This window comes from Cuculus canorus, chromosome 1, assembly GCF_017976375.1.
Source record: "Cuculus canorus isolate bCucCan1 chromosome 1, bCucCan1.pri, whole genome shotgun sequence".
In the NCBI taxonomy this organism is placed as follows: domain Eukaryota; kingdom Metazoa; phylum Chordata; class Aves; order Cuculiformes; family Cuculidae; genus Cuculus; species Cuculus canorus.
In genome coordinates this window covers 190023647-190047251 of record NC_071401.1, presented here as the reverse complement: position 1 = coordinate 190047251, position 23605 = coordinate 190023647, and the positions used below count along the sequence as shown (strand labels likewise).

General features: G+C 37.1%; 1 protein-coding gene across 11 annotated transcripts in view; it reads left to right on the top strand.

Moving 5' to 3' along the window:
- Positions 1-23605, top strand: part of TAFA5 (TAFA chemokine like family member 5) — a 406890-nt gene that overhangs the window by 322363 nt on the left and 60922 nt on the right. For 6 of the 11 annotated variants that reach the window (XR_008448191.1, XR_008448194.1, XR_008448200.1 and 3 more), the window contains 2 exons: positions 10992-11119; positions 18236-18298. Coding sequence is in view for 1 of the 11 variants with exons in the window: in XM_054056431.1 (XP_053912406.1) it covers positions 10992-11119 (128 nt within the window). In the remaining 10 variants the exon portion in view is untranslated. Of the gene's footprint in view, positions 1-10991; positions 11120-15388; positions 15509-18235; positions 18299-23605 lie in introns of all 11 variants that reach the window. The other 5 variants (XR_008448192.1, XR_008448196.1, XR_008448193.1 and 2 more) reach the window with 2 other exon arrangements.

Genomic DNA, 23605 nt, shown 5'->3' with positions numbered 1-23605 from the left:
TCCAATGTTGATGTGCAGTTTGATGTATTTGGCTTAAGATTGTTTTCAATGTAAAATAGGAGCAGCAAGAGATTTAGAATTTAGATGATTCACCTATAGGAACACTAAGTGTTTTGTCAGGCACATAGCCTTATCGTAGCTGACAGCAGACCTTTCAATCGTTTAGTAAGGAAAGACAAGTAGAGTCCTATGAGAGTTAAATAGGAGCCCTATAGAAATAATCTATAGAACTGAGGAGTTTTGCTTTTGCTACGAGGACAGGCTGAGAGAGTTGGAGTTGTTCAGCCTGGAGAAGAGAAGGCTCTAAGGAGACCATATAGTGACCTTCCAGTACCTGAAAGGGGCTACGGGAAAGGTGGGGGGAGACTTTTTAGAAGGACATGTAGTGATAGGATGAGAGGGAGTCACTGTAAATTGGAGGGGGAAAGATTTAGATTAGACATTAGGAAGAAATTCTTCACAGTGAAGGTGATGAGGCACTGGAACGGGTTGCCCAGGGAAGCTGTGGCTGCCCCATCCTTGGAGGTGTTCAAGGCCAGGTTGGATGGGGCTTTGGGCAGCCTGAGCCAGTGGGAGGTGTCCCTGCCCATGGCAGGGGGGCTGGAACTAGATGATCTTTAAGGTCCCTTTCAACCCAAGCCATTCTACGATTCTACGATTCTGTTGAACTGTATAAGCTGCCTTAAGAATCTGTAGAAATGTATTTTCTGATTATCAGTACTGGATAGCTTCTGAAAAGATATGATGTATATCAACCAGAAATTGTGGAAATTACTACAGAAATTGCTGGATTCAATTTTATGGCCTTTGTAAAGGTGGAAATGAGATAGATTAGTCTGACTTGTTGTTCTGTCCCTAAAGTCTATTACTCCATCATGTTTCCTGTAAAGGAGTGCACTACAAAACAGTAGTTTTAACTCTCAGTGACCTGTCCTGGTCAGCTGCTTGGTGTCTGGTGGTCTGATTTTTAGCAATGTGAGGAGTTGGTTATGGCACCTTATTTTCAGAGATCACAGTTAAAAAAGTAAGTCTGTGCTATTACTGTGTCCTTTGGCCCAACCAGCCTCTACTGTGCTGCTTTTGACAGGGGACAGGACCCCTGCTTACAAACACGGTGACCACACTGTATGAGCACTTGCATTGCCTGCCCTAGGAAAGAGGCAGCATTTTCCCCTTTCACCCTGTGAGCACTCCTTCTAGTCTGATTGCACAGAAAATAATTTTGAAAATTTCAAATCATATTTTCTGATGGTGAGGGAGATAAGGAGACTGGGAGACTATTGGCCTTTAAAATATATTCTGTTGATGTTCACAGATTTGCCAGATGTGTTCCAGTAAATAAAATATTGCCCATTACATGAAGAAAGACTTTTCCTTCTAATCAGTAACTATTTCTGTTATAGAGAGACGAACTTCTTATGAACTATAATGTATTTACTACATAAAACATCTGAAATATTTTTATGAAGTAGAATCTGATGAATCTTCAAAAATCAGTCCCTCTGTGCATTACACACACAAGGTAAATACATCCACATATTAGCTGAGTTTTATAGACAGCTTGCATTATTTTTCTTTTTAATTATCTGCCTCCTGATGTTATGTGCAATATTATAACAATAAATTAAAAATAAAAAACTTACATAAATATGAGGCAGTCATTTGTCATTTTTTAATTTTTACCTAATACTTAGGTGTAAACAGAGAAAGCTTTGGTAAGTGTCCAAACCAGTAACTGCCCAAATTAAATATGAAAAGGAAGATAAATATTTCATTCCATTTAAGTTTTGGGTAAGAAGCATTAATATTTTATGTATATATTAAAAGCTACATTAAAAAATTCACATGGCTTCATCTGTCAGTCAGAAATCATATTCTGCATAGTCATGATGTCAGACTGCTGTCTGACAAGATATGTGATTGACTGTGCAGTCGAGATATGACATATCCACCTGTAACAGGGTTTCCCATGGACAGTGTATCAGTTCACTGCATGTTACCTAAACTAACATGGCCACTGTATTTAAATGTGCTTTCTCTCCTGTTGGTCAAACACTATCTAATGAAAGTGGAAGTTATGAGAAAAGGCCAGTTTCCAAAATCTAAAATTCTATCATTATCATTATCTAAAATTCAACATTACGGTTCACTATGGCAAGCTTCCTGAGGCACTGACAAAATAGCATTTATGAACACAAGTTTCAAAAGCATCACCAGTGGCTGTATTAATTGCATTCTCACTGTGGAAGGTGATACTATGTAGTTGTCTTCCTTTCTCTTTGTTTTCATCTGTTTCACTTATTTAATTATATTTTTTCTTAATTTTCACATAGCATCAATTTGTGTTAAAATCCCCAGCATAACCATAGCCTGTCTTAAGTATTTCATCAAAACAGTCACAAGCTTAACCCAAAAAGCATAGCATTTACTCTAACACAGCATTTAGTCATGTGGAATAGGATGAAGTCACATTAAGTATGGGATAAGTAGAGCTTCGTTGCTGAGTTTCCTTTTCTAATACTTTTAATTGTTCTCACAGTGGCATCTGTTCATGCCCTGTGCTAGTCATCAAGTTTATTTGAACTCAGTTTTCTTGGATGTTCTGTTCTTACATACATGACAAAAGGAGGGCAGAGTTTCCCTTTGCTGTGGTTGTTGACAAAGGAAGCCCATTGTCCTTGAAAACAGCTGAATTATTCTCTCTTTCAGTGCACAATAAAATGTCAACACCATGTCACAACAGCAGCGTACATGCTGACACTGGACTTGGAAAGTACCAAAAGCAATGAGGGCCAGAGCAGAACTACTCAGCTAAGTGCTTGTCCTTTGAATGCATGTGGAGAACATTAACTAAAACTTCCAGAAATAGCTTTCAAAAGATTAAAGAATAACTGATTTCAGTTCTAGTGCACATAGAGTCGTATGTTCTGATTCTCACTGCTTTGTCCACGTGAAAGCAATTATCAAATGAAGAATGCTTCCTTTTTTTCCCCCTCTTTCTTTTCTTACCAACCATGTATAGAGTTCATTAAGTATACCTAATCAGCCTCAGTACATTAGCATTCCACAGCTGAAGTCCCAAGAAGGGCCTTTATTCTTGGCCATCATTTTAGCATGTGTTTCATGAGCATAGAATCAGATGCTCTGCAGTCAAATGTGAAGCTGCAGTTAGGGTGAAGTGCCCAGGAATGCTTTGTCACACATCTCCATGGGTATTTACACCCTGAGGCTCAGTCTGTTTTCAGATACTTGTTGTACGGTTTGCTTATAGCCTTCCTGCCACCCTTCTTTCATCCCCTTACTATCAGCATCATAATCTTTTATTCCCTGCTTTTTTTCATGGCACTAATCACTCTCTACCACATAACCTAGATCTTATTTTATTCCTACTGTGGCTTCCTCCTTTAAATTCCTGCTTTGCTCTCTACTTGGTGGTTACCCTTATATGTGCACATGCTTCATAGCTAGGAGTTCTTGGGGTCCTTCTCTCTTTCACAACTGCCCAGCCTTCCCTGCATAAAATAGGGAGGGTCATGAATATGTGCTGAGTTCATTCACATTCTTCTTTTAACTGTGGTAAATCTGGTTTTCCGCTGCAGTACTCTGCTCATATCAGGACTGAAATTGGTGTACTGAAGGTTAAAAAAAAAAAAAAAATGAAAAGGTTTTTTTTGACCTTACCCATTTGCTTCAGTATCTACTACACAGAGCTGGACTTTGTCCTCTTTTTTCTTCCTTTCTTACCTTATTCTTTTTCTATTATCTTACTTAATTCTTTTCTTTTATCTGTGTTCTTGTTACTTTCCATTAAATCCCTTCTTTGTCTCTATCCTTTACAGTTGTCATCAGATTCTTTTCTTTGGGTCTGAAATTGCTGTCCCTCTCCAGTTAAATTTGCTCTTCTCAGTGTGCTGGCAGCAAAGTGAAATGTGATGAAAACCTGATCTCTGAAGGGTTCTTTGCTGGCATATCACTGATCAGATTTTTAGTAATTTTTACTTTGCTTCCAGCACACTAATTGAATACAGCAGAGCAGAACAGCAGGGGACAGCAACAGAAGACACTGAGTCCTGACAAAAGCTTTCTCTAGGGGTAGGTGTTCAATTAGCATCTCTTATTAGATGGCAAACGCTTACTAACTACAGACAATGAAGTACTGGAACATTCACAGATTGAAAACCAGTGAATGCGTACAACTGTGGATACTCAGGCAAATGCTGAAATCTTGGGCAAGTTGTGAAGCAGGTTGCCTATTTAAAGCATTGCCATTTTAATGTACAGTTAGAAACTACCAACTCAGAAGAGGCTAGAAAGACATGTATTGTGCCTAAATAAAATTCATCTCATAGATTTTATCTGTGTTTAGTGTTTATTATGACTCTCAGGGTGCTAGTGACTGTGAAATTTGATAAATAATACTGCATTTTTCTTCTTATATATTTTTTGTAATATTGCTTTATAAACAGTTGAAAAACTTGTTTTTATTTGCTGTATTACTTTTCCATGTGAACAACTGTAGTAATTGCCAGAGAAAGGCTAGGGAATTGAGAACAAATGTAGAGATTTATTATAATCTCAGATGAGGACACTTATAAGCAGAAGAAAACTGGCCCTTGAAAATTAAAATGGAAATAAACATAAGTTGCCTGTGAAGCTGATTTGTAGAATACTTTCCATTTTAGGATAGTGCTTCTGTCACGCAGAATATTTGAACACCTGCGTGTACACAGATCTAAGATACCCATCACTAGATCCCTGAGTCACATAGTATTAGAGTTTTCAAAGAACTGAAAAGAGAGAGACCAGGTAAATACATGCTTGTTTCTACACTACAAAAAGGTCAGATACACTACAAAAAGGCTGCCCAGGGAGGTAGTAGAGTCGCCTTCCCTGGAGGTGTTTAAGGAACGGGTGGATGAAGTGCTGAGGGACATGGTTTAGGGAGTGCTAGGAATGGTTGGACTCGATGATCCAATGGGTCCTTTCCAACCTTGTGATTCTGTGAAACCTTTCAGTTTTTTAATATCTTGTGTTCCTGTCCATTTACCCTCATATGCTTGTTTATGCCATTTGTTTGTTTATTGTTTCGGACACTAAAATGAGGAAATTCTGCTATTTGGAGCCACAAACAGGAGAGAAGATGAGACCTGTTGATTTTCATGAAAGTGCTCCTAGAATCTGGATTCCACTTCAGCTTTTGTTTGCTTAAATATTTTGTTTGTTTGTTTACTTGCTTGCTTGTTTGGGTTTTTAATCCTCTGTCTTGTGTACTGGGGGTTTATTATGAATTAATTATAACCTCTGATTTGTGGAATACCTCTGGACTTTCTCCCTCCTAAAGTGTCAATATGTATTTTTCCAACTCTTATGAAGACTCAACAAAACAGTAGGTAACTTCTTAAAATCAAACAGATGCCCAGATGCCTTGCTAAATGTAGTAGTTTTAAAGTTAAAACTATGACTCTGTGATTTACTAAGTTCCTATATTCACACAGCTTAATCCAGCAATCTCTTATGCCAAAACTGAATTCCTAGGGACCATTCATATAACTGTCAGGAGCACCTCTCAGGCAGTTCTAGTTTGGGATGATATCGATGACTGTATAATTTGGAGATAATCTTCTGCTCCTCCCAAATATATGTTGTACATGGTGCAATCTGCACTGCTTATGGTAAACGAAGATGTTCATCCTTTTTCAGGGAAAAGGTCAATATTGAAGGTCTCTTCTCCAACCTGGCGTTGAAATAAAATATTTCCTTTACTGGAACTGTGATTGAGGCGAGCTACAGAAAAAGCCTCTGCCCTATCATTCATTTTTTTTACCTTCATTTAGTTACCTGGTCTCTATTTCTATCCTCTCTGTGGCCTGCAGGAGGTCACTTTTTTCTATATATTTCTCAACTTCAGCTCAAGTATCCCTCCCAATCTTGACAGCAAGAGCTAAATGATAAAATGAGTGTCTAGACATTGCTATATTGCTGTTCTTAGAACTGAATAGCCTTTGATCTAGATGCCCTGTAAGTAATTGAGACGAGCTAACTCTTTGTGAATTAGCACTGCTTCCAAAATTTTAAGTGGAGCAGAATGACTGCTGTAAAAGGTATCCACGCTTTGTGATGTTACCTTGTTGTATAGTAAAACAGATTAACATTTGGGACTTATATACTATTACAGTCAAAATGCTGGTCTAAAGACAGTTCATGATTGCAATGTCTTCTTAAAGTACTGTGATTCACTTTATGTTTCTGCTGACTTCTTTCCTGCTACTGCAATTTAACTGATACATGTTTTTAAAAACTATTACTTTGCATATTTTCGTTGTTGTCTGATTTATTATATATATATGTATTAAAGCACACTCTCTTTCTGAAGGAAGATGGGACAGAGGAAGGTCTCCAAGTTAGCAGCTGCTAAGAATTCAGAGGTTTTGTGTCCAGCTCTGCATCAAATCTTTTTGTGTGACCTTGGTCAAGTTGATTAACCTCTGTGCAAAATGGAGGCAGTGAACAGCATTTACCAGTCATAGGTAAAGCTAGATGAACATACTGAGTTCTACAAAGTGGTTTGGGATCTTATTAACATCAACTAAGCCACCTTTTTTTAACTTTACTTAGGTCTTGGACCATGGCTTTCATTATCATTTGTAAATATTTATTTCATGCACTGCCTTATATGCAAAAGAACATGATATGTTCTCAAATCATGTCTCAGTATCCAAATGCTGTTTAAACTACTATTATTTTTCAATGAAAAAAAAATTACACATTTTTACTTTTATTTCTGAGTTCATTCTCAATTAAAAAAAAAGAAAACAAACTGTAACTATCTGGGTGGTTTATTCTAATGTATTTTAGATGGCTCTAAGTTTTTGCATTTACTGCTGCTGAACAAGATTTATCTCACTTTTTTGCTATCACAAAAAGTTCATGGCTTTCAGTTATGAGACTGACTATAGATGAAGCAACTGATAATTGCCTGAAAATAGAGTGAACATGTGAAAATAAAGTATAGAGAATTAAGCTAATCTTCTAGGGGAAAGCTTATATGTAATGTTAAACCAGGTGAGAAGCTTAGTGACAGACATCTAGTTGCAGTATTTAAAAAAAAAATAATATATGCTGTTCTGAAACACTACTCAGTTAATTAGTCTTAAATTGGACTATATTGATCATGAATAGAGACTTCTATTTATTTATTTTTACTAATAACTGGAAATCCATTGCAAATCATTTGGTCTTAAAAAACCGTTAAGAACTCTTTAGTGAGTAGCTGGCATCATGTTGCTATAACCTCTGCCTGCCTGCAACACCTCAGATCTGTTTGTATGAAAAACCTTCAAATAGACTCCATTTGTTATCCAGTTCAAACGGTATTACCCGGGAAAGCAATTCTGCCATGTGCTGAGCACTGTCAGTTCCTATTAGCTTCAGTTTAAGTGAAGGGGCATAGCCCTTCTTAGGAGATGCAAAGTAGTGTCAGCTCAGATCCTTACGATGAAATTTCAGTTCTTTGCAGAAGGTCTGCACAAAGCCTATGTATCATTTAAGTACCACTTAATTCTTTATAATGGAGGTTGGAGTGGATTTGAAGACTCTGATAGGCTTTTTGCTGTCTTGTGTGCAGAGGGCTGAATTTCACCCTTGGTGAATGAACACAGTAAAAAGGCAACTAGACTGCCTCCGGAAATACACTGCTTTCCTTTGCTCTGACTAGTGTAGCTCAGTTGCAATTACTGATATAAATTCTTGATACTATGCTGATAAAATTGTTGCATACTTTGCGCCCTAAGTTTATATATTCAGCTTCACTGTGATGCGCTGCTATCCCGGGCAAATGGAAAAATGAAAATGCAAAAATAGACGTAATGCCACAGATACGAATATGGCCTCTGTTTTGCAACTGTGGCTCTATGTGTGTAACAGAACGAGTCTGTACAGACTTCAAGTTATATCTGAGTGTGACTGCCTGCCTTACTTGTGGCCAATGGCCCAGAAAACTCGTCCTGCTAAGAAGGGAATGTGAAAGAATGCGTGTTTATTAGGATTTTGAAGGAAAATTGAGGGGCAGGTTGAAAATCAGAGTAAAATAACTATGAAGATCGTAAGGATAGGAGAGACCCTGGGGCAATACGGTGCGGGGAAGCGGGGAGCAGCATAGCCTCCCCTGCGGCAGGGGCGAGCCTAAGCCACAGCACCTGCCTCTGCCCGGGAGTGCAGGGCAGGGACGGGAAAAGCAGGGTTCATGCAAGTGTGTTAGTTGTGTTTGGCCTTAGTTCAAGAGGGACATCGAGGAGTTTCAAGTGCTTATGAACATTTTGTGTCTATCGTTTATTTTTTTGTATCACTAGTATTGATCCTGCGTGTATAGATCATTTTTGCTGGTTATGTGCCATTAATGAATTAATAAACCATTTTGATACTGATTTGCTGAGTAATTTGTGAGCTGAGCAGTTCTCCCCTCAAAATAAGTTGTTCCAATTCTCAAAGGCTAAATGCATGAGCTAGTTTATACACTTAATCCAGAAACGTAATAGGCTTTATGTTCTGTAAAAAGTCTCAGTGTATTCTAAATTTGTGGGATATAGTCAATACCCAGAGCAAGGACTGCATGTATTTGTGGTATTACGAATATCTGCATTCTGAGATAGCAACCAAGGAAACATCGAGAGTAATTCACAAATGAGAACAATGTCTTTTTTAAGGATTAGTTCAAATTATGTTTCCAGGAAAACCTCCCATCTGACATAGTAGAGGCAGCCCAGTACATATTTTTTAATTTAACTGACTGTTCAGTCTTTCAGTCATCCTTCATATTGTTGAAACATTGATAGAAATAGCCACTTTGATATGCGAGTTCCAAAATATATGCATGCAAATAGGTGAGAGTTGATGTTAACATTTTACTGAGCTTTTTCTGTAAAGCCTGCAGCAGGATGCGTACCTTCACTCACAAACGATGAGACTATCTGTTATAGAGATGTTAGCCTTGAAAACTGATATGAATCATTTCTCAGCAGAGAAACACCAATGGACCCCAAGCACAATCCAGATTTCTGTGTATTATGGGCTATAAAAACTTAGTGGATTTGCTTAAAAAATGGTAGTTATGAAAATTGTTTGGGAATCATTCCTCCCTTGAGATAGATATATATAGGTGTGTATATATTGCCTAATGAACAGTGCAAATTCCTATGTAGATGTTTGGGATCTAAAGAGTTTCTTTTAAATTAATATTTTAATAGAATTTCAGACTGAGCTTCCACTGAAAGGAATCAGTGTTTGTTTTATTCCTAAAGCTCACCAGCAGTTGTACAAGGTCTGAGGGCAGAAGTTGTTTCATGTCAAAATGTAGGAAGGAATTTTATTAAAATACTTTAAATTACAGTTATATTTCTTGTCACGATCCAGTGGCATTGAGAATTTTATTCTTAGGTAGTTCCAGACAGAGGGGGATAGGTGAGCATAAAGAACTGCAACTGCCACTGGGTATAAATGCCTGCTTTTAAGCTAATTGGACACAAAAATAATCTGGAGTATCATAAGTTTTTGTGTCTTATCTTGGTAAGTATTTATTTTGTAGTTCTCTTTTTCTTGTGCTCGTGACTGCTGGAGATTTATCATGTGTATTGGCGTCACACATCAACATAGAGGAAGATGTGACCAGTGTCGCTGTTATGTGGAACTTATTCTACTCTTGAAATTGAGATGGCAGAGCTTTCTTGTAGTCTAGCCCAGGATTGCTGAGGTGATCCCTGAAGGAACTGATGATAATTTTTTTGTGGACTGCAAGGCTTACTATCTGAGTAAAAGAAAGGTTGTCTGGGGGGCCTTACCTTGTTTAGCATGAACATATCGCACCATGCAAGCTAGTGCACCTCTGTATATGTATTTTATAAAAAGAATCCCAAACTAACATTCCACCATACAATTTTGGCTATGGGGGGTGGGGTGGGGGTGCGTGAAAGAATAGGGAAATACTGGATATTAATGATATTGCTTAATATTCTATGAAGAGAAACCCAGATACTACAGAGGTGAACTCAAAAGGAGTATTATAATCCAGAAAGAACTCTACAGGAATTAAAACCCTTTTTCTCCCTGCTTTGAAGAAAAATTTCTCCCTATAACTCCTCTGCATCTACTCCAATGCTGTCAGAACTCTGTTGTTCCAAGGTTTCTTACTGCATGGCCTTGAGGAAATTTTGCAGAACCAGCATGCCAAATACACAAGCATTAAGAGGAGCCACAAAGCACACAACACATAACCTTCTCAGACAGTTAGGGTCCTTCCTAACTACACTTTCTTTTCCATGTGATAACAGAGTAATAGGGTGTTTGTTGCAGTCTTTTCCCTCTGCTTATTGTCCTCTTTGCTATGATATCCCAACCTTCAGTCGACACCTATCCTAGTTCCTGCCCCTAGCTATGCCCTTACCATTGCAAGCATCATGGAATTTCACAATTGCTGTCATTATGTTGACCCCTCTACCTGTTTATTATAGCTTTTCCCTCTCCACTGTGTCTCTCACGTATTTACACTATAAGCAGTTCAGGACAAGGAGTGTCTGCTCAGGTTTTTGCAGTCTAATACAATGGATCCCAGTCACGGGTCATTTTTAGGCTACCGCAGTGATTAGTTAGGATAGTAAGTCCATAGTTTGTTGCTCTCATAACAATATTTCCTTTACTGTAAGGAGCATTAGAAAAAATTAGAAAATTAGCTACCTTTTATGTTCTTTTGATTTACAGCAGAGCTGTCTTTTGTTTTATTGTTGGGTTTTAAGTTCTGTTTTTGTTATGAAATCTGTTGGCACAGCAGGTGTTGTAAATAATTTTCCAAATTGCCTAGGGCTGTATGCATCATAACCTATGGCTGCATTATCAAATGATGAAAACAGACAACTCAAATGAGAAAGTGTTTAGAGATAAGTGAAATGTGAATTCTCCTGCCAATTGTTTTTTTCTTTTTTTTTTTCTTTTCTGTTCCATAGCACGAATTATCAAAACAAAACAGTGGTGTGAAATGCTTCCATGTTTAGAAGGAGAAGGCTGTGATTTGCTAATCAATAAATCAGGCTGGACCTGTACACAACCAGGAGGACGAATAAAGACCACCACGGTAGGTCACTTGTCTGTTTTATATTTCTTCAGTTTCTCACTCACTTTAGTTTATTGAAAAAAAACAGAGTGAGATTTCTTATTGTTTTTCGGCACAGATATGTAAAGTCTGTTGCCTTATGAGTAAGCTATGTGCCCAATTGTGCTTACTGAAATACACAGCAACATTATCACAAAGATAAGAAAAATGTTTGATTCCCATAGTTGCTGAGAATGGAAATTATACCAAGGCTTCCTTAAAAGGCACCACTGATTTGACTAACATTTGTATTTAGCCTGAAGACAGTATCTTATTGCTTCACTGGACAAATTTTTCTTATGCCGAGGGAGAGTAGGGTATAAATTGGAAACGTGGTCTTGCAGGGGAGAAAGAAAGTTTTCATTGGGAACTGGGAAGAAAATACTTTTGCCATTCCCACTGTATTGGAAAAGCAAGTTGCACAGACAGATATTTAGTTTTTATTGAGACAACCAGTGAGACCTATTGAAGACAGTAAAAGATACCTTCTTTCAGCTTGCTTTTTGTCCTGGTTTCTTGATAAAAACTCCAACTCTCTGATTTGGTGTGTTGAGGCACATGCTTGTAGTAAAGTTGAGAGTATATGTGATGGTAATAGCTTCCAGGGTCTGTAATATACTGAACAGATTTCTAGAAAATGTTCTCAAATGCTAATAATTCTTAACTTCAAAAATGAAAAAAAATCTGAAGAAATATAATAGAGCAATATTCTGATAGCTTGCTAGATCTCTTGAAATGATTTCCCCTCCTATAGTCTTTTTTTAGATTTATATGGAGCTTAAGTGTAATTTCAATAAGTGTAATTTCAAGAATATTTAGTCTTAAAAGTACTTATAAGTGAGGACTAAATTAAGGCCCATCATCCTCTGCACAATTTCACTGTCTGAGCAGGAGAAAGGCACCGGTACAAAACCTTTTATTGTTTTAGAATGCCTGTATTTTTTAATATTAACAAGTTTTTTCACCTTTTAAAAAATAATGAAGATTTGCTAGTGCTTAATGAGACATCTACGAAACATCTACTTTATGAGTTGTGATCACTGTTTTGATGGTCCTGTATTTACCAGACTTAATATCCATTATGGACCAGGCTACAAAACTTAACTCCATCTGTGAGGTCTTACTTGAATGTTATTTGCCTTTAGATGTTTTGCATTCAAGTTATGTAAGGGTGACATAAAAAAAAAACAAAGAAAGGAAATGATTTCTTGAAACATTGTCAGCTTCCAAGGGTAAGGAGATGTAATGCAGTGACTTTGTCATACTTGAAATGTTATCCTAAATCTTGTTAATTCCAGGGTATTTTCTATACTTGAGGTAAACAGAAACCCCATGTACTATGACACATTGCCAGCTGTCATTACCATTCTTTATTTGATGTTTTATGCTAATGGCATAACTGAGTAACACGAACGAATCAGAGGATCTATGCTTCACTATCTGTCATTAATGAAGTGATTCAAATATCCTTTCAGATTAAAAACCAGAAGCCTGATTCTGAACTCTTGCTTGTCTGCATAGCTCTTTAATGCTATTGACATGAATGGAATGACTCATGATTTTGATTAACGAAAATGAAATCATAATCATGCTCCATCAGTAAAATTAAGGCCATGGCAAGTGCAATATTATAAAACAGACTCTCCCCCACACAGAGGCATCATTGTCATTGATGAGGAGAGATTCTGCCAGAGAGCCAACTGTAGAACAGCTCTGAGCATAAGCCCTCATTTAACATCAAGCAGTTTTCAACAGTTGGTATCACACATGCAGACACACAGCAAACACACAGTACTTTTCAGTCAAGCCAGACTAGCAACTCAGAATACTTAAAGAAGCTCTCAATCCAAAAGGGGAAGGGGGGAAAAAAAAAGAACCCCCAAACTATAATACATTATTACTGAAATTCTAAGAATAAGAGCAAACATATTCATGTGTTCTTTAGCCACTTGGTAGAAGGATAAGGGAACCTTTGGGCAATGGTGATTGGTTTGTGAGCTATGTCTTAGGATGGCTTTATGAAGTGCATGACTGTGATTAAAAGAAAAGAAATTTTCTAACAGAAACACCAAGAGTAGCAGTACTTTTAGGTCAACAACTGCTGATGTAGTCGAGTAATTTCTGTTTCTGCTCCTAATCAACACACCTGAGTTGCCAGGCTCATTGTGGTATCTGAGTATAACAGGAAGGATTTCTGGCTAGGAGGGGCCAGAAAATTGGCCCACAAGGTAGTATGGGGGAAATAAATGTCAAAAAATACTGAAGTGATTACTATGCACTAAATGGCTGTTACTAAGGAATAATTCTAGACCATATCTCCAACAACAGACAATTTAGGTTCTTAATTTTTAACTATCAATTTTGTTAACACACATTTGCTAATCTCATATTTGGAGGCTTCTCCTGCTATTATTAGTTAGTTTCTTTGAGATACTTGACAGCAGCACATGCTTTCTCATAATGGTGATAGATCGTAGAGCAGAGATAGCACTGTTCGGTAAATGCTGAGACTATGATTTGCTACCTATACAAAAGCTAGAACAGCATTGAACTCTGATGGACTGACACCAACTCTTGTGATAATACTAACTTTTGCATTGATTCTAGAAGGCTGTGTAGAAGTGTAACTTTTTAAGTACTGGGTTTAGAAGCAGCATGTGGGGAGGCAGAACTAGTGTAATCTTATGTAGGACATGAGTTCCTCCTTATGTGAGAGTATACTTTAGGACTCACAGTTAAATATGTTTATACCAAAAAAAGGGAAGAAATAGGATTCATTTTCTGTATATGAGTTTAATATTTAATGTTTTTTTCTCAGAAATTACCGAGCAAATAGCAAATGAAAATACCTATTACTCCAAAGCAATACTCCAAAAGTGCAGTTTCTGTAAATTGTCTGGAAATTGTTGTTGTTGCTTTGTGCTTTGTGTCAAAGTTTTTTAGACTTTCTATGCACAGCCAGTTTTTCTCATTGCCTGGCACTTGTGATCACCCCTGGAAATAATGCAACCAAATCAGAATTCTCTCCTAACACGGGTAGCAATGTTTTATATCCATTTTGTGCTCACTTTGCACAGCTGTAAATGACAACACAAGATGCAAGGCAAAGGAAAATCAAACTCAAAGTATACTCTAAATGCATCTGGATGTAACTTCTGCCCTGTCATCCTTTCTACAAGGTGTGAATTAACCAAAGACTTTTCATCTCCTAAGAGGCTTTTAGAATTGAGGACTGACCGGGCTAATGGCCAATCTGTGTATTAGGCATCTGACTGTTGATACAAGGAAACAATATGGCAACTTGTAAAAGAAGAAAGCAAGAGTATACTACACAATTGCTAGCGCTTTCAGCATACTAAGTACTTTCATATAACAAATGGCCTTACAATCGCTTTAAAATGACCTGCTTTGAAAATTTCTTCTCCTTTTGCTGTTTTCATAAATGAAAGTATATAACTTTTTAAAATGTAGTTTCAGTAGTGCTGAAAGAGATACCTTTTTTGTAAGATATTGCTGGACAGCCTGTCCATTTTTTATTTGAAGTATAGAACTTGCCAACGTATAGATCAGAAGATACACAAATACATATTGGATTTACTGGGGAGATTAATTTTAGCACCAAAGTGTATATATGTTGTCAATGATCCATCACTACCTAATTGCAACTTAATTAATTCCTTCTTCTACACGATGTGATTTCAATGCATGGAGCTTAACAGAACATTCATGCACCAGTTCCTCAGTAGCTAACCTTTTAAAAACCTTTGCGATTTTACTGCTAAATTAGCTGAAGTGGGAAATTAAGGAGTATGAAGAAGCTAAGAGAGAGCTCACAGTGGATAAAAGGTGTAATTACTCTGACATGGAGCTCAGTGCTTAGCTAGTAAAATTTACTAAGGATCTGGCTTCACCAGGGGATGTGACTTTCTTAATAGAGTTTACTTACGCACAGAGCAACTTAGCATTCCTCACCATTAATATAAATGACATGCTGGCTGGGTTGGAAAGGCAATTTGTTCCTTACCCTGAAAAATACAATAGGTGTTTGTACTGGCTGCAATTTAAATCAAGATTTTTCTGCAGAGCCTTATCATACACGTGTATGATAAAGGCAGCTCAGATAAAATGTACTGGTTTGCTTTTCATCACTGATTTATGAGCAATGTGTTCTCATTCATACTATTACATTCAAAATAAAAAGAAATATATGTTACATATTTGTAACATATTTGAGAATTTACTTTTTTTTAGACTGAAGACCAGCTGGAAATGTCCTGAGGCCATGGTCTACTTGTCTGAGCTTGGGACTGGGAGCCAGAAACTCCTGAGCTCTAATCCCGGCTCTGACAGTGACTCCCTCTGTGGCCTTGGGTAAGTCACTGAATCTCTCTGCCTCAGTTTCCCCAGCAGTAAAAATAAGCTTAAGAATCCTTAACTAACTGCCTTAGTGAATTTGGGAGTCCTGAGTTAATATTTTAAGAGGTTTAGAAATTCAGAGAAACTTAAAAATAAAAATGCTGTTATTTTTAAATGTCCTTATTGGCAATATTCATGTTGTTAGATATTCACATAACCCTTGCATTCCTGCACTTAGCCTTGTCTTCATTCCAGCTCTGAGTGTTTCTAAATGTGCTTTTCACATTTCTACAGGTCAGTTGATTTTATTTTGTTAATCTGGTTTTGGAAGTTCTTTGACATCCCACCAGTACTAATATGTGTCATTCCAGGACACAATATCCACCAAAATAAGCTTTAAAGCAGGACCAGATTAGAGCAGTGCAATGATACAAGCATGCATGTCATGCCAAATAAAGTTTTCCTCCTCCACTTCATTAGAAGTGGTCAACTTATGGAACAGATACATTAAATCTAATTGTCAGCAGTTCATCTACCAAGTTCCCTTGCTCTCCTACCTGTAAGAGGAACTCTACATACAGACCAAGATTACAGAAGGGATTTTTAGAAAGCTGTTGTATCCTCTTATCCCAATCCAGAGAAGCTTTTAGAAACAAGCAGGAAGTCATGATGCTGGGGTTCCTGTCATTTGTAACCAAAACTGTTAGGGAATCAGAATCTTTGGCTATATTTAAGCCATGGAACCAGGAGTATACCCTTCCTTCAAAGTCCATATACATGCACAATTGCGTCCTAATGTCTTCTCTGTCTTCTCTGTTGTCTCTTTTTCTATGTGGCTCTCTTCGTGATGGCATGCTTGCCGCTGCCTTCTGGGAAATCTTTGCAGCAACAGAAAAGATTCTCACTAATACCCTTGTGTGGTGAAATAGATGATTAACTCAGTCTGATACTCTTGCAGATCATCCTCACCTATGCTCACTCTGAATTTCTTGTTGGATTTCTAGAAAACTAGCTTAAGGAAAACACTATTTTCACTAAGAACCATTTGTATTCTTAGTTCCTGCTGTCAGCTGGTTAGAGATTCGTGAGCTCTGAGATCATTACTTCATCAAGCATTGTGCGTCACAAAGTCCTCTAAAACTAACTCAGGTCTTAGTAGAGAGGTCCTGAAGTTGCTGTTTGAATAAATTATTCGGAGACCACTACCACATAATTGTAAGCTAGCCTGAAATACTGTTGCATGTTAAAACTTTTGTATGTTCTACTTTTTTATATTTCTATACCAAGTTGAGAAAGGGTAGAATATGAACACCTTCTGCAGACTATCCTGCAGGTATTGTTCAGATCAAAATGTCATGATATTTGGATGTGTGGCTTGGCATATAAACTACCAGAACTAGGTTGCTTATAATTAACATTTCATTCTAATGTCATTACATATCTACAGGACCAGCCCTAGTCATGGTCCAGTGCTTTAAGTGAGTCTTCTAATGTGCTTTATTGATTTGATATTCTACACTAGTACTAGTATTAAATACAAGAGAAAATACCAATTCTTGACTTGTCATAGACATTTGCTTCAGTGTATACTCTGTAGGTTTGTATATCAAGACCTAAATTCAACCCATTGTTTATTTCCGTGACTTTCAAGAGATTTTTATGTTCTAAACAGAGTTTCCATTGCTCTAATTGTTTGCAAAAGGTAACATAATTTTTGAATGGGTCATCATTCCTCTCTGTTAACTTCCAAGCAGATTAGCCTGTGAGTTGGGTGTCTCAACTCTCAAAGAGATTAAAAGTCATCTTTCTAGCTCTTGTTTTAGAAAAGAATAGTATCTCAAGACAGGCCTACAAGTAGAGTGGTAGGTAGTCTTCATGGACCCATGCCTAAGTGATTCATGCACCGAGGAGACTAAATAGAAATAAAATCCTCATGAAACTGAAGAATATAAATAGAATGAGGCCATGCTTTTGCTTCGTAATATGCAAGTCGTCTTGCATATTAGTACTGCTTCAACTATTATGGTCTTTTTAGAGCTGTGTACTTCTTTGTGGTATCAATGTACTAAAATCCACGCAGTCTATTCTCCATCATCATTTTCAAATATATTTATTTGTGGCAAACAACTGATCTTCAAGTCCTAAATTCAAAATGCTAGCAAAGGTTTTGTGATTTTTTTGTAGATTCCATGTTGAAGGGATCTGGCAGAAACATGAAGAAACACTGTAAGGATATTTAGGTGCTTTCCTCAGTCCTGAATACTGAATACTGGCTCAACTGATGTTCAGATGATCAGGCTGCCTGAAAAGAGACCATAATTTAGTCCAAGAATAACTTGGAGTACAATGGCTAAGTTGAAGTCATAATTTGTTAATATCTCAAATAATTCCATGGAAGGAAATAAAGAAACATGTTTAGTTCTTTTCTTTCAAAACATATATTTTCCAATTTTAATGCAGAATTACATCAGCCTTACATGATCTGCATGGTCTATTTTAAAGGTACTGTAGCTCCTGTACAAATAAACTTGGTTTTCAGATAGATAAGATTTCTAGAGATATCATTTCTTTCATAATTCCTTTTTCTTAACTCATATCTATATCAAGTGGTTGCTTCTAGCGTTCAGTCCTGGTTTACTATGCTAACTTAGGGACAGGACAGATACAGATTCAGTGAAGTAAAACTGGTTTACTGATTAATGCTTAGGAATTCTAATTTTATTTTTTTTTTTTGTGATACAGGTTAAGCTATATTTAAAACCAGTTAGTTCACTGTAAAATGAGCTGCACTCCGATCCTTTTGAGGTATGATCTTTCACTTTGAGTAAGTAAGCAAAAGCAGACTCTACTCCAGGCAGTAATAATGAGTTTCCAATCATCTGTTTCATGGTTTTGTGGAATAAATTTTGTTTTCAGTACAAAAAAACCCAAAAACTGCTTGAGTTGGTCTTCTTTTCTCTTTACTTTGAAACCAGAATTCTGAAATGTGTATAAAACCACAGCTGTAACTCAGGGAATTCATTGACTAATGTCACAAGGTGAACCCATTCAATAAACCCATTTCTCAAAATGTTTATATGTATACAAAATTTTAAAAGCTGCATTTTAAGGAATGTCTAAATTGTTAACTTGGTCCTGAAAAAAACAACTTTAATTTGAAATTCTTTCCATATTCCATAATCTTGCATTGCATTCATTAAAAATATATTTTTATTTGTGGGCAAGATTTGCATCAGTTGCCTCAAGACTAAAAAAAGAACCTGAGTTTTAAAAATGGAAGGCCCAGGTCATAGACAATTCAGATATGAAGTGATTCAGGTCTCTTTGTCAGAAAATGCAGCTCCTCAAAGGCTGGATCTGAAGAGGCTGATGGTAGATTTTGTTACTGTTGTTTAGCACTTTAGTCACTATTTACATTTAGGTGGGACTTTCCAAATAATGAAATAGCATTGAAACTGGTCTAAGAAATGTATGTGTTTAGAATTAGTACATTAATAAACTGAGATTGACAAAAAGAGGACAAGAAGAGTTAAACCACTTTCATATTAGTGATGGTAATATTTAGTCTTTTTGTGTTTTGACGATTACTGGTGTAAAAAATAAATATTCTAAATGGGATTCAGTTTCCTCAATTTATCATTTTACTGCTTTCGGATACTTAAGGGTATTGAAGACATCCTGCGTAGGGTGACCATAAATGGCGTAGAACCTGTGGACCAGTGCCATTGTGAGGTGGCAGCTGGAAGCCATGCAGGAGCTGCTAGTTCACTAACTGTCTGTGTTAAGCAACTAAATCTCATTCCTCATCTGCTAAATCGTAAAATTTAACACAGTTTTGCCTGCTCCTGCTGTGTATGCTTCATAATAGATTGACGTTGTCTAAATGTTCTAATTTCTTGCATGCATATGAGAAAATCAATTTTCATTTAATAAGTGATTGCAAAGAGAGACTATCTGAGGAAACAACCCTGAAGATTACTTGTGCAATTTCTTGATTCACTGTAAGTAGCACAACCCACTCTAAAAAGCGATTCAATAGATACTATGTGCCATGTAGTTGAAATGAAGGGAACTATAGGATACCTTATACAAAAAATAGATTTGCTAATGCGAAAGAGGAAAAAAGCTGGAAAAGACAACACAGAACTTGAGTATATAGTTATTTTTTTTCTTTTTTTGTGGGCATGTACTGGAAAAATACAAAGGTTGGAAACTAGTATATCAATATCAAGAGTTTTAAATGATAGTAAAATTATTACACACCTGTTTCACACAGTGAGAATATTCATGGTACAAATGTTAGAAGATGAAGCTGCTACACATGTATGTCCATTTTGGAACATTCTTTTTTTAAGAATACCCCCAAACATTTCTGATATTAATAAATCATGCAAAGCAAGCTAGAGTTCTTGGACTGAACAAAAGCAGTGAATAAAGAAAAGGAAATTGGTGTTAGAGTACAGGGATTTTTACAATCCATTTGACACATTATTTCCTAAAATCATACTTGAAAATTAATTCAGAAAGACCTGTCACTTTGAGAATTGCCATTTCAACAAGGTACTGATGGAGGACCTGTGAACAACGCATAATAACAGTTAACAAGAGTGTATTGATCCAGGCCAAGGTGGCCCAGGAAGTGACAGATTTGTGAATGGTCTAATGCTATTTTATTAATAATGGTTTCAAAAGCATAAAAGATGTTAAGCTCTTAAGTGTTATTGAAAATCTTTAGAAGGCAGGCACATAACCAACATGTCTGTTTTCTGCTATTCCCCTGCTTATTACGCATCTGGAGTAGAGTTCCAGTACTTAGCACCATTAAGTCTGCACAGAAGTTTCTTCATCTTGCAGGCAGAGCTAAAGGATAAGGTTAGTTGTTTTTTCATCTAGTTAATTCCTACCTATGAGGCTTTGTTCTCACCTGCTCATCCTCTTCACTTGCACATAAGTGTGTTAGGGTATGTGGAAACTGGCTGATCCCTTATCCAAGTAAAATCAGGCAAGGGTGGGACAGTAAACTCAAACAGCAAAATATAGAAGAATAGGACCTTTTATTTCTATTGACAGTGCAGCTTCAGGGTAGTCTAAACCAATCCAAATCCAGACTTCCTCAGCCCCAATCTCCCGCCCCAGTCTGGCTGTATATGCCTGATCTCTGTTTGGGGCAGGCACTGTGTTTGTGGAAATGTCTGAGATGACAAACAGGCATCACTTTTTGCCAGGTTAGTTTTCAGCCACATCAGCTTCTGAAAACAGTACTGCAGATTAACCTAGAATAACACAGATACAGAGCAACTTACTTTGTTCTAGGCCAAAACCTATGGGGCATGTTTGCCTTTACTTCATAGTGCCAACACCTGTTTGGCCAGCAACAACTGCTGCTGGATACCTGGTTAATTTTTTCAGCTAGCATTCTGCCCCATTTGCACTTTCCAAAGAACTCTAAAAGTTGGCTCTGAGGTGCGGAGAAAGCATATGAAATAACATTCCTCATATGAAATACACTGGTCTACACTACAGGGAATAAGATATTTGAAAGCCCATGTCCTTAATCTAAATAATGTGGTGACATTGATTTCTGGAGAAGTATTTATTCCTGCTGATGAGTATTGGACATCTCTAGGTACAGTAAAGAACTCTGGACTTCGTGTAAGACTGAAAGATATTCCCTTTATAGAATAATTTTGATGACTGGAGAGGAAGCAGGATTTCGCTGTGGGGAAACTCTCTTGGAGGAGTATTCCTGAAACCTAGCTGAACATGTGATAATACAGCCAAAACCAGCTTGCTAGGAGCCAGTTCTGACCAGTGAGTCATAAAAATAAAAGCGGGGGTGGGGGAAACATGGTGTCAGTGAAAATTAAGTATTTAATCTCTGTAAGTAGCTAAAAAGAAGTTGGCTGAGATCTACAGGGCTTGAGTGTGTTGTAAATTTTGAAGACCAAATGCAAATAATAATTAAGACTCTAAATCTTGTGAAAGGGGCCAAACTTAGGAAGGTAGTGCACTTAGGGAGGGGAACATGTAGGCCCAGGATGATGTTTCCTTTAGTACCTGAGATCCATATCAATCCAGGGTATATGAAAGACGAAATATGACATTTAGAGTGAATCTGCAGAGTAAGTTGCCAAACTACTCCAAATATCAAACAACCTGCCAGACTGGTGTCTGTCCCAGGTTAAGTCCCTTTCTAGTCTCTGTGGAAGCCCTTGTGCAGAAAGCAATTCAAGACTGATGAGTCCAGATGGCAAAAATAAGTAAAAAGAAATCTGAGTTTGTGGTCTAGTAAGAAGGGGATGCCTCTGAGCAAGAAGAAGGTGCAGAGTACTGATCCTGCTGCTTCTTTTATTGTTTTTTTTTTTCCCCCTCTCATTGAATATATGTAAGGCGTGAGAGAGGAGAGGTACTCCTCTCTCTTGGTCATGACTTTGTGTTGGATTCAGAGCTGTGTAGTGACTTAGGCATGGTTTGAGCATTAGTAGCAGATTAGGAGTCCTTTGGGGACTGAGGCATATTTTAGGTGCTGAAACATGCATTTCAGATAGCGTTAGAACTTATTTGCCTGGCTTCTCAAACCATGGCATTTCTGAATACCTTTGGAACTTCTCACGCATTTATGAATTTTCGTGTCCTGTTGTCTGTCTCCCAAATTATCTGAGTTTAGTTTACATCAGGTGGAAGCTTGGTAACTAAAGTCTGACTAATTAAGAATTACCTGGAATTTAAAAGAAGGATACCCATAAAGATTGAAAGATAATGTAAAAGTCCCTGAGGGAGCTAAAATGTAACTGAGGATAGCTCCTGTGAAAATGTGAGTAAAACATATACTCATCTTACAGGAAAATCAAGGGAAGGCCAAACATATGTAAATTGTCTATAAAGAGTTACATAAAGCAGAAAAAATTGTTGAATTGACCTAAACAGTGGCTAATAGGGGAGACAGAGATGAAGCCAGTAACAATCCATGACTAATTCAACACTGTAAAACCACAGAGGAAGAGGAAGCATATAAAGTGACCAGCAGAGATGAAAGTATGGATAGAAGAAAATTTAGGAGAAAAAAAAAATGTAGTTCAGTCTATTAGACTGTGGAATAGTTTCTCAGGGCTGGAAACTCTAGCAGTTGTTCAGTTCAAAGCGAGCTTGAACAAAGATCTAGAAAGAGTACTGTGAAGATCAATCTTTTATTGGTAGGTTATAAAATAGATTAGCTGATTGATCTTTCCCAGCTTTAATGATCTGATTATTTTTTAACCATTTTTATAAAAGCCATAGTGGAATAACTCATAAGCTGTATGAGGGGAAGAGCTGTGATACTCTTAGATTTCTTTGAGTCATCAGAGTTTTAATTTTTCTCACAGAGATTAGTTGTCTCCTCAGCCACAAAGAGAATAGTCATAGAAACTTGTCATTGAATCTAACTGTGGAGTAATATTTCTTTTATGTGACTGAAAGGATATGGATGGTAGAGTTTGTTTCAGTATTACATCAGTCTTATGCATCCTGTAGCTAGAATTAGGCGTTCAGTAGAATAAATCTATAATCACAGCAATTTTGGACTTAGCAGTAAAAAATGTGCAGAGTCAAGTCTTCAAATAAAGTGTTGAGGATGTTTCCACTAAATTGCAAGAAACTGAACACATAGTGATGTGGGAGATGTTTCCTTAAGGCAGAGTGAACTCACTTCCTATAGCTTTGAAATCATTAACAATAATGAAATGGCCAACTGATTACTTTGAAGTAAAGTGAGAATCAGTAAATCTCTACTTATGCCGGTATCTCTGGGGATGACTTCTTGTCAATCTTTTGCTTCCTGCCTCTTTTCCTTTTTCACCATGAAGTACTGAGAATCTCTTTTGAAAGGGTTTGTTTTTTTCCTCTTACGGAAAAATTCTTAGAATTGTTCCAGCCACAAAAGAATTATAAATTCTGTGATGTGGCAATATCAGATATGTAAAAAGGGGAAAAAAGTGTTGTCAGGGTTATAGGAACACTGATACTTAGTTTTTATAGCAGTAGAGGTAGCCTTCTGAATCCTTTTCCCTCTAGACAGCCCTTAAAGGAGTTTTGTCAGGTGCATTTGGAGGACGCTTTAGGTTAGATGGGATG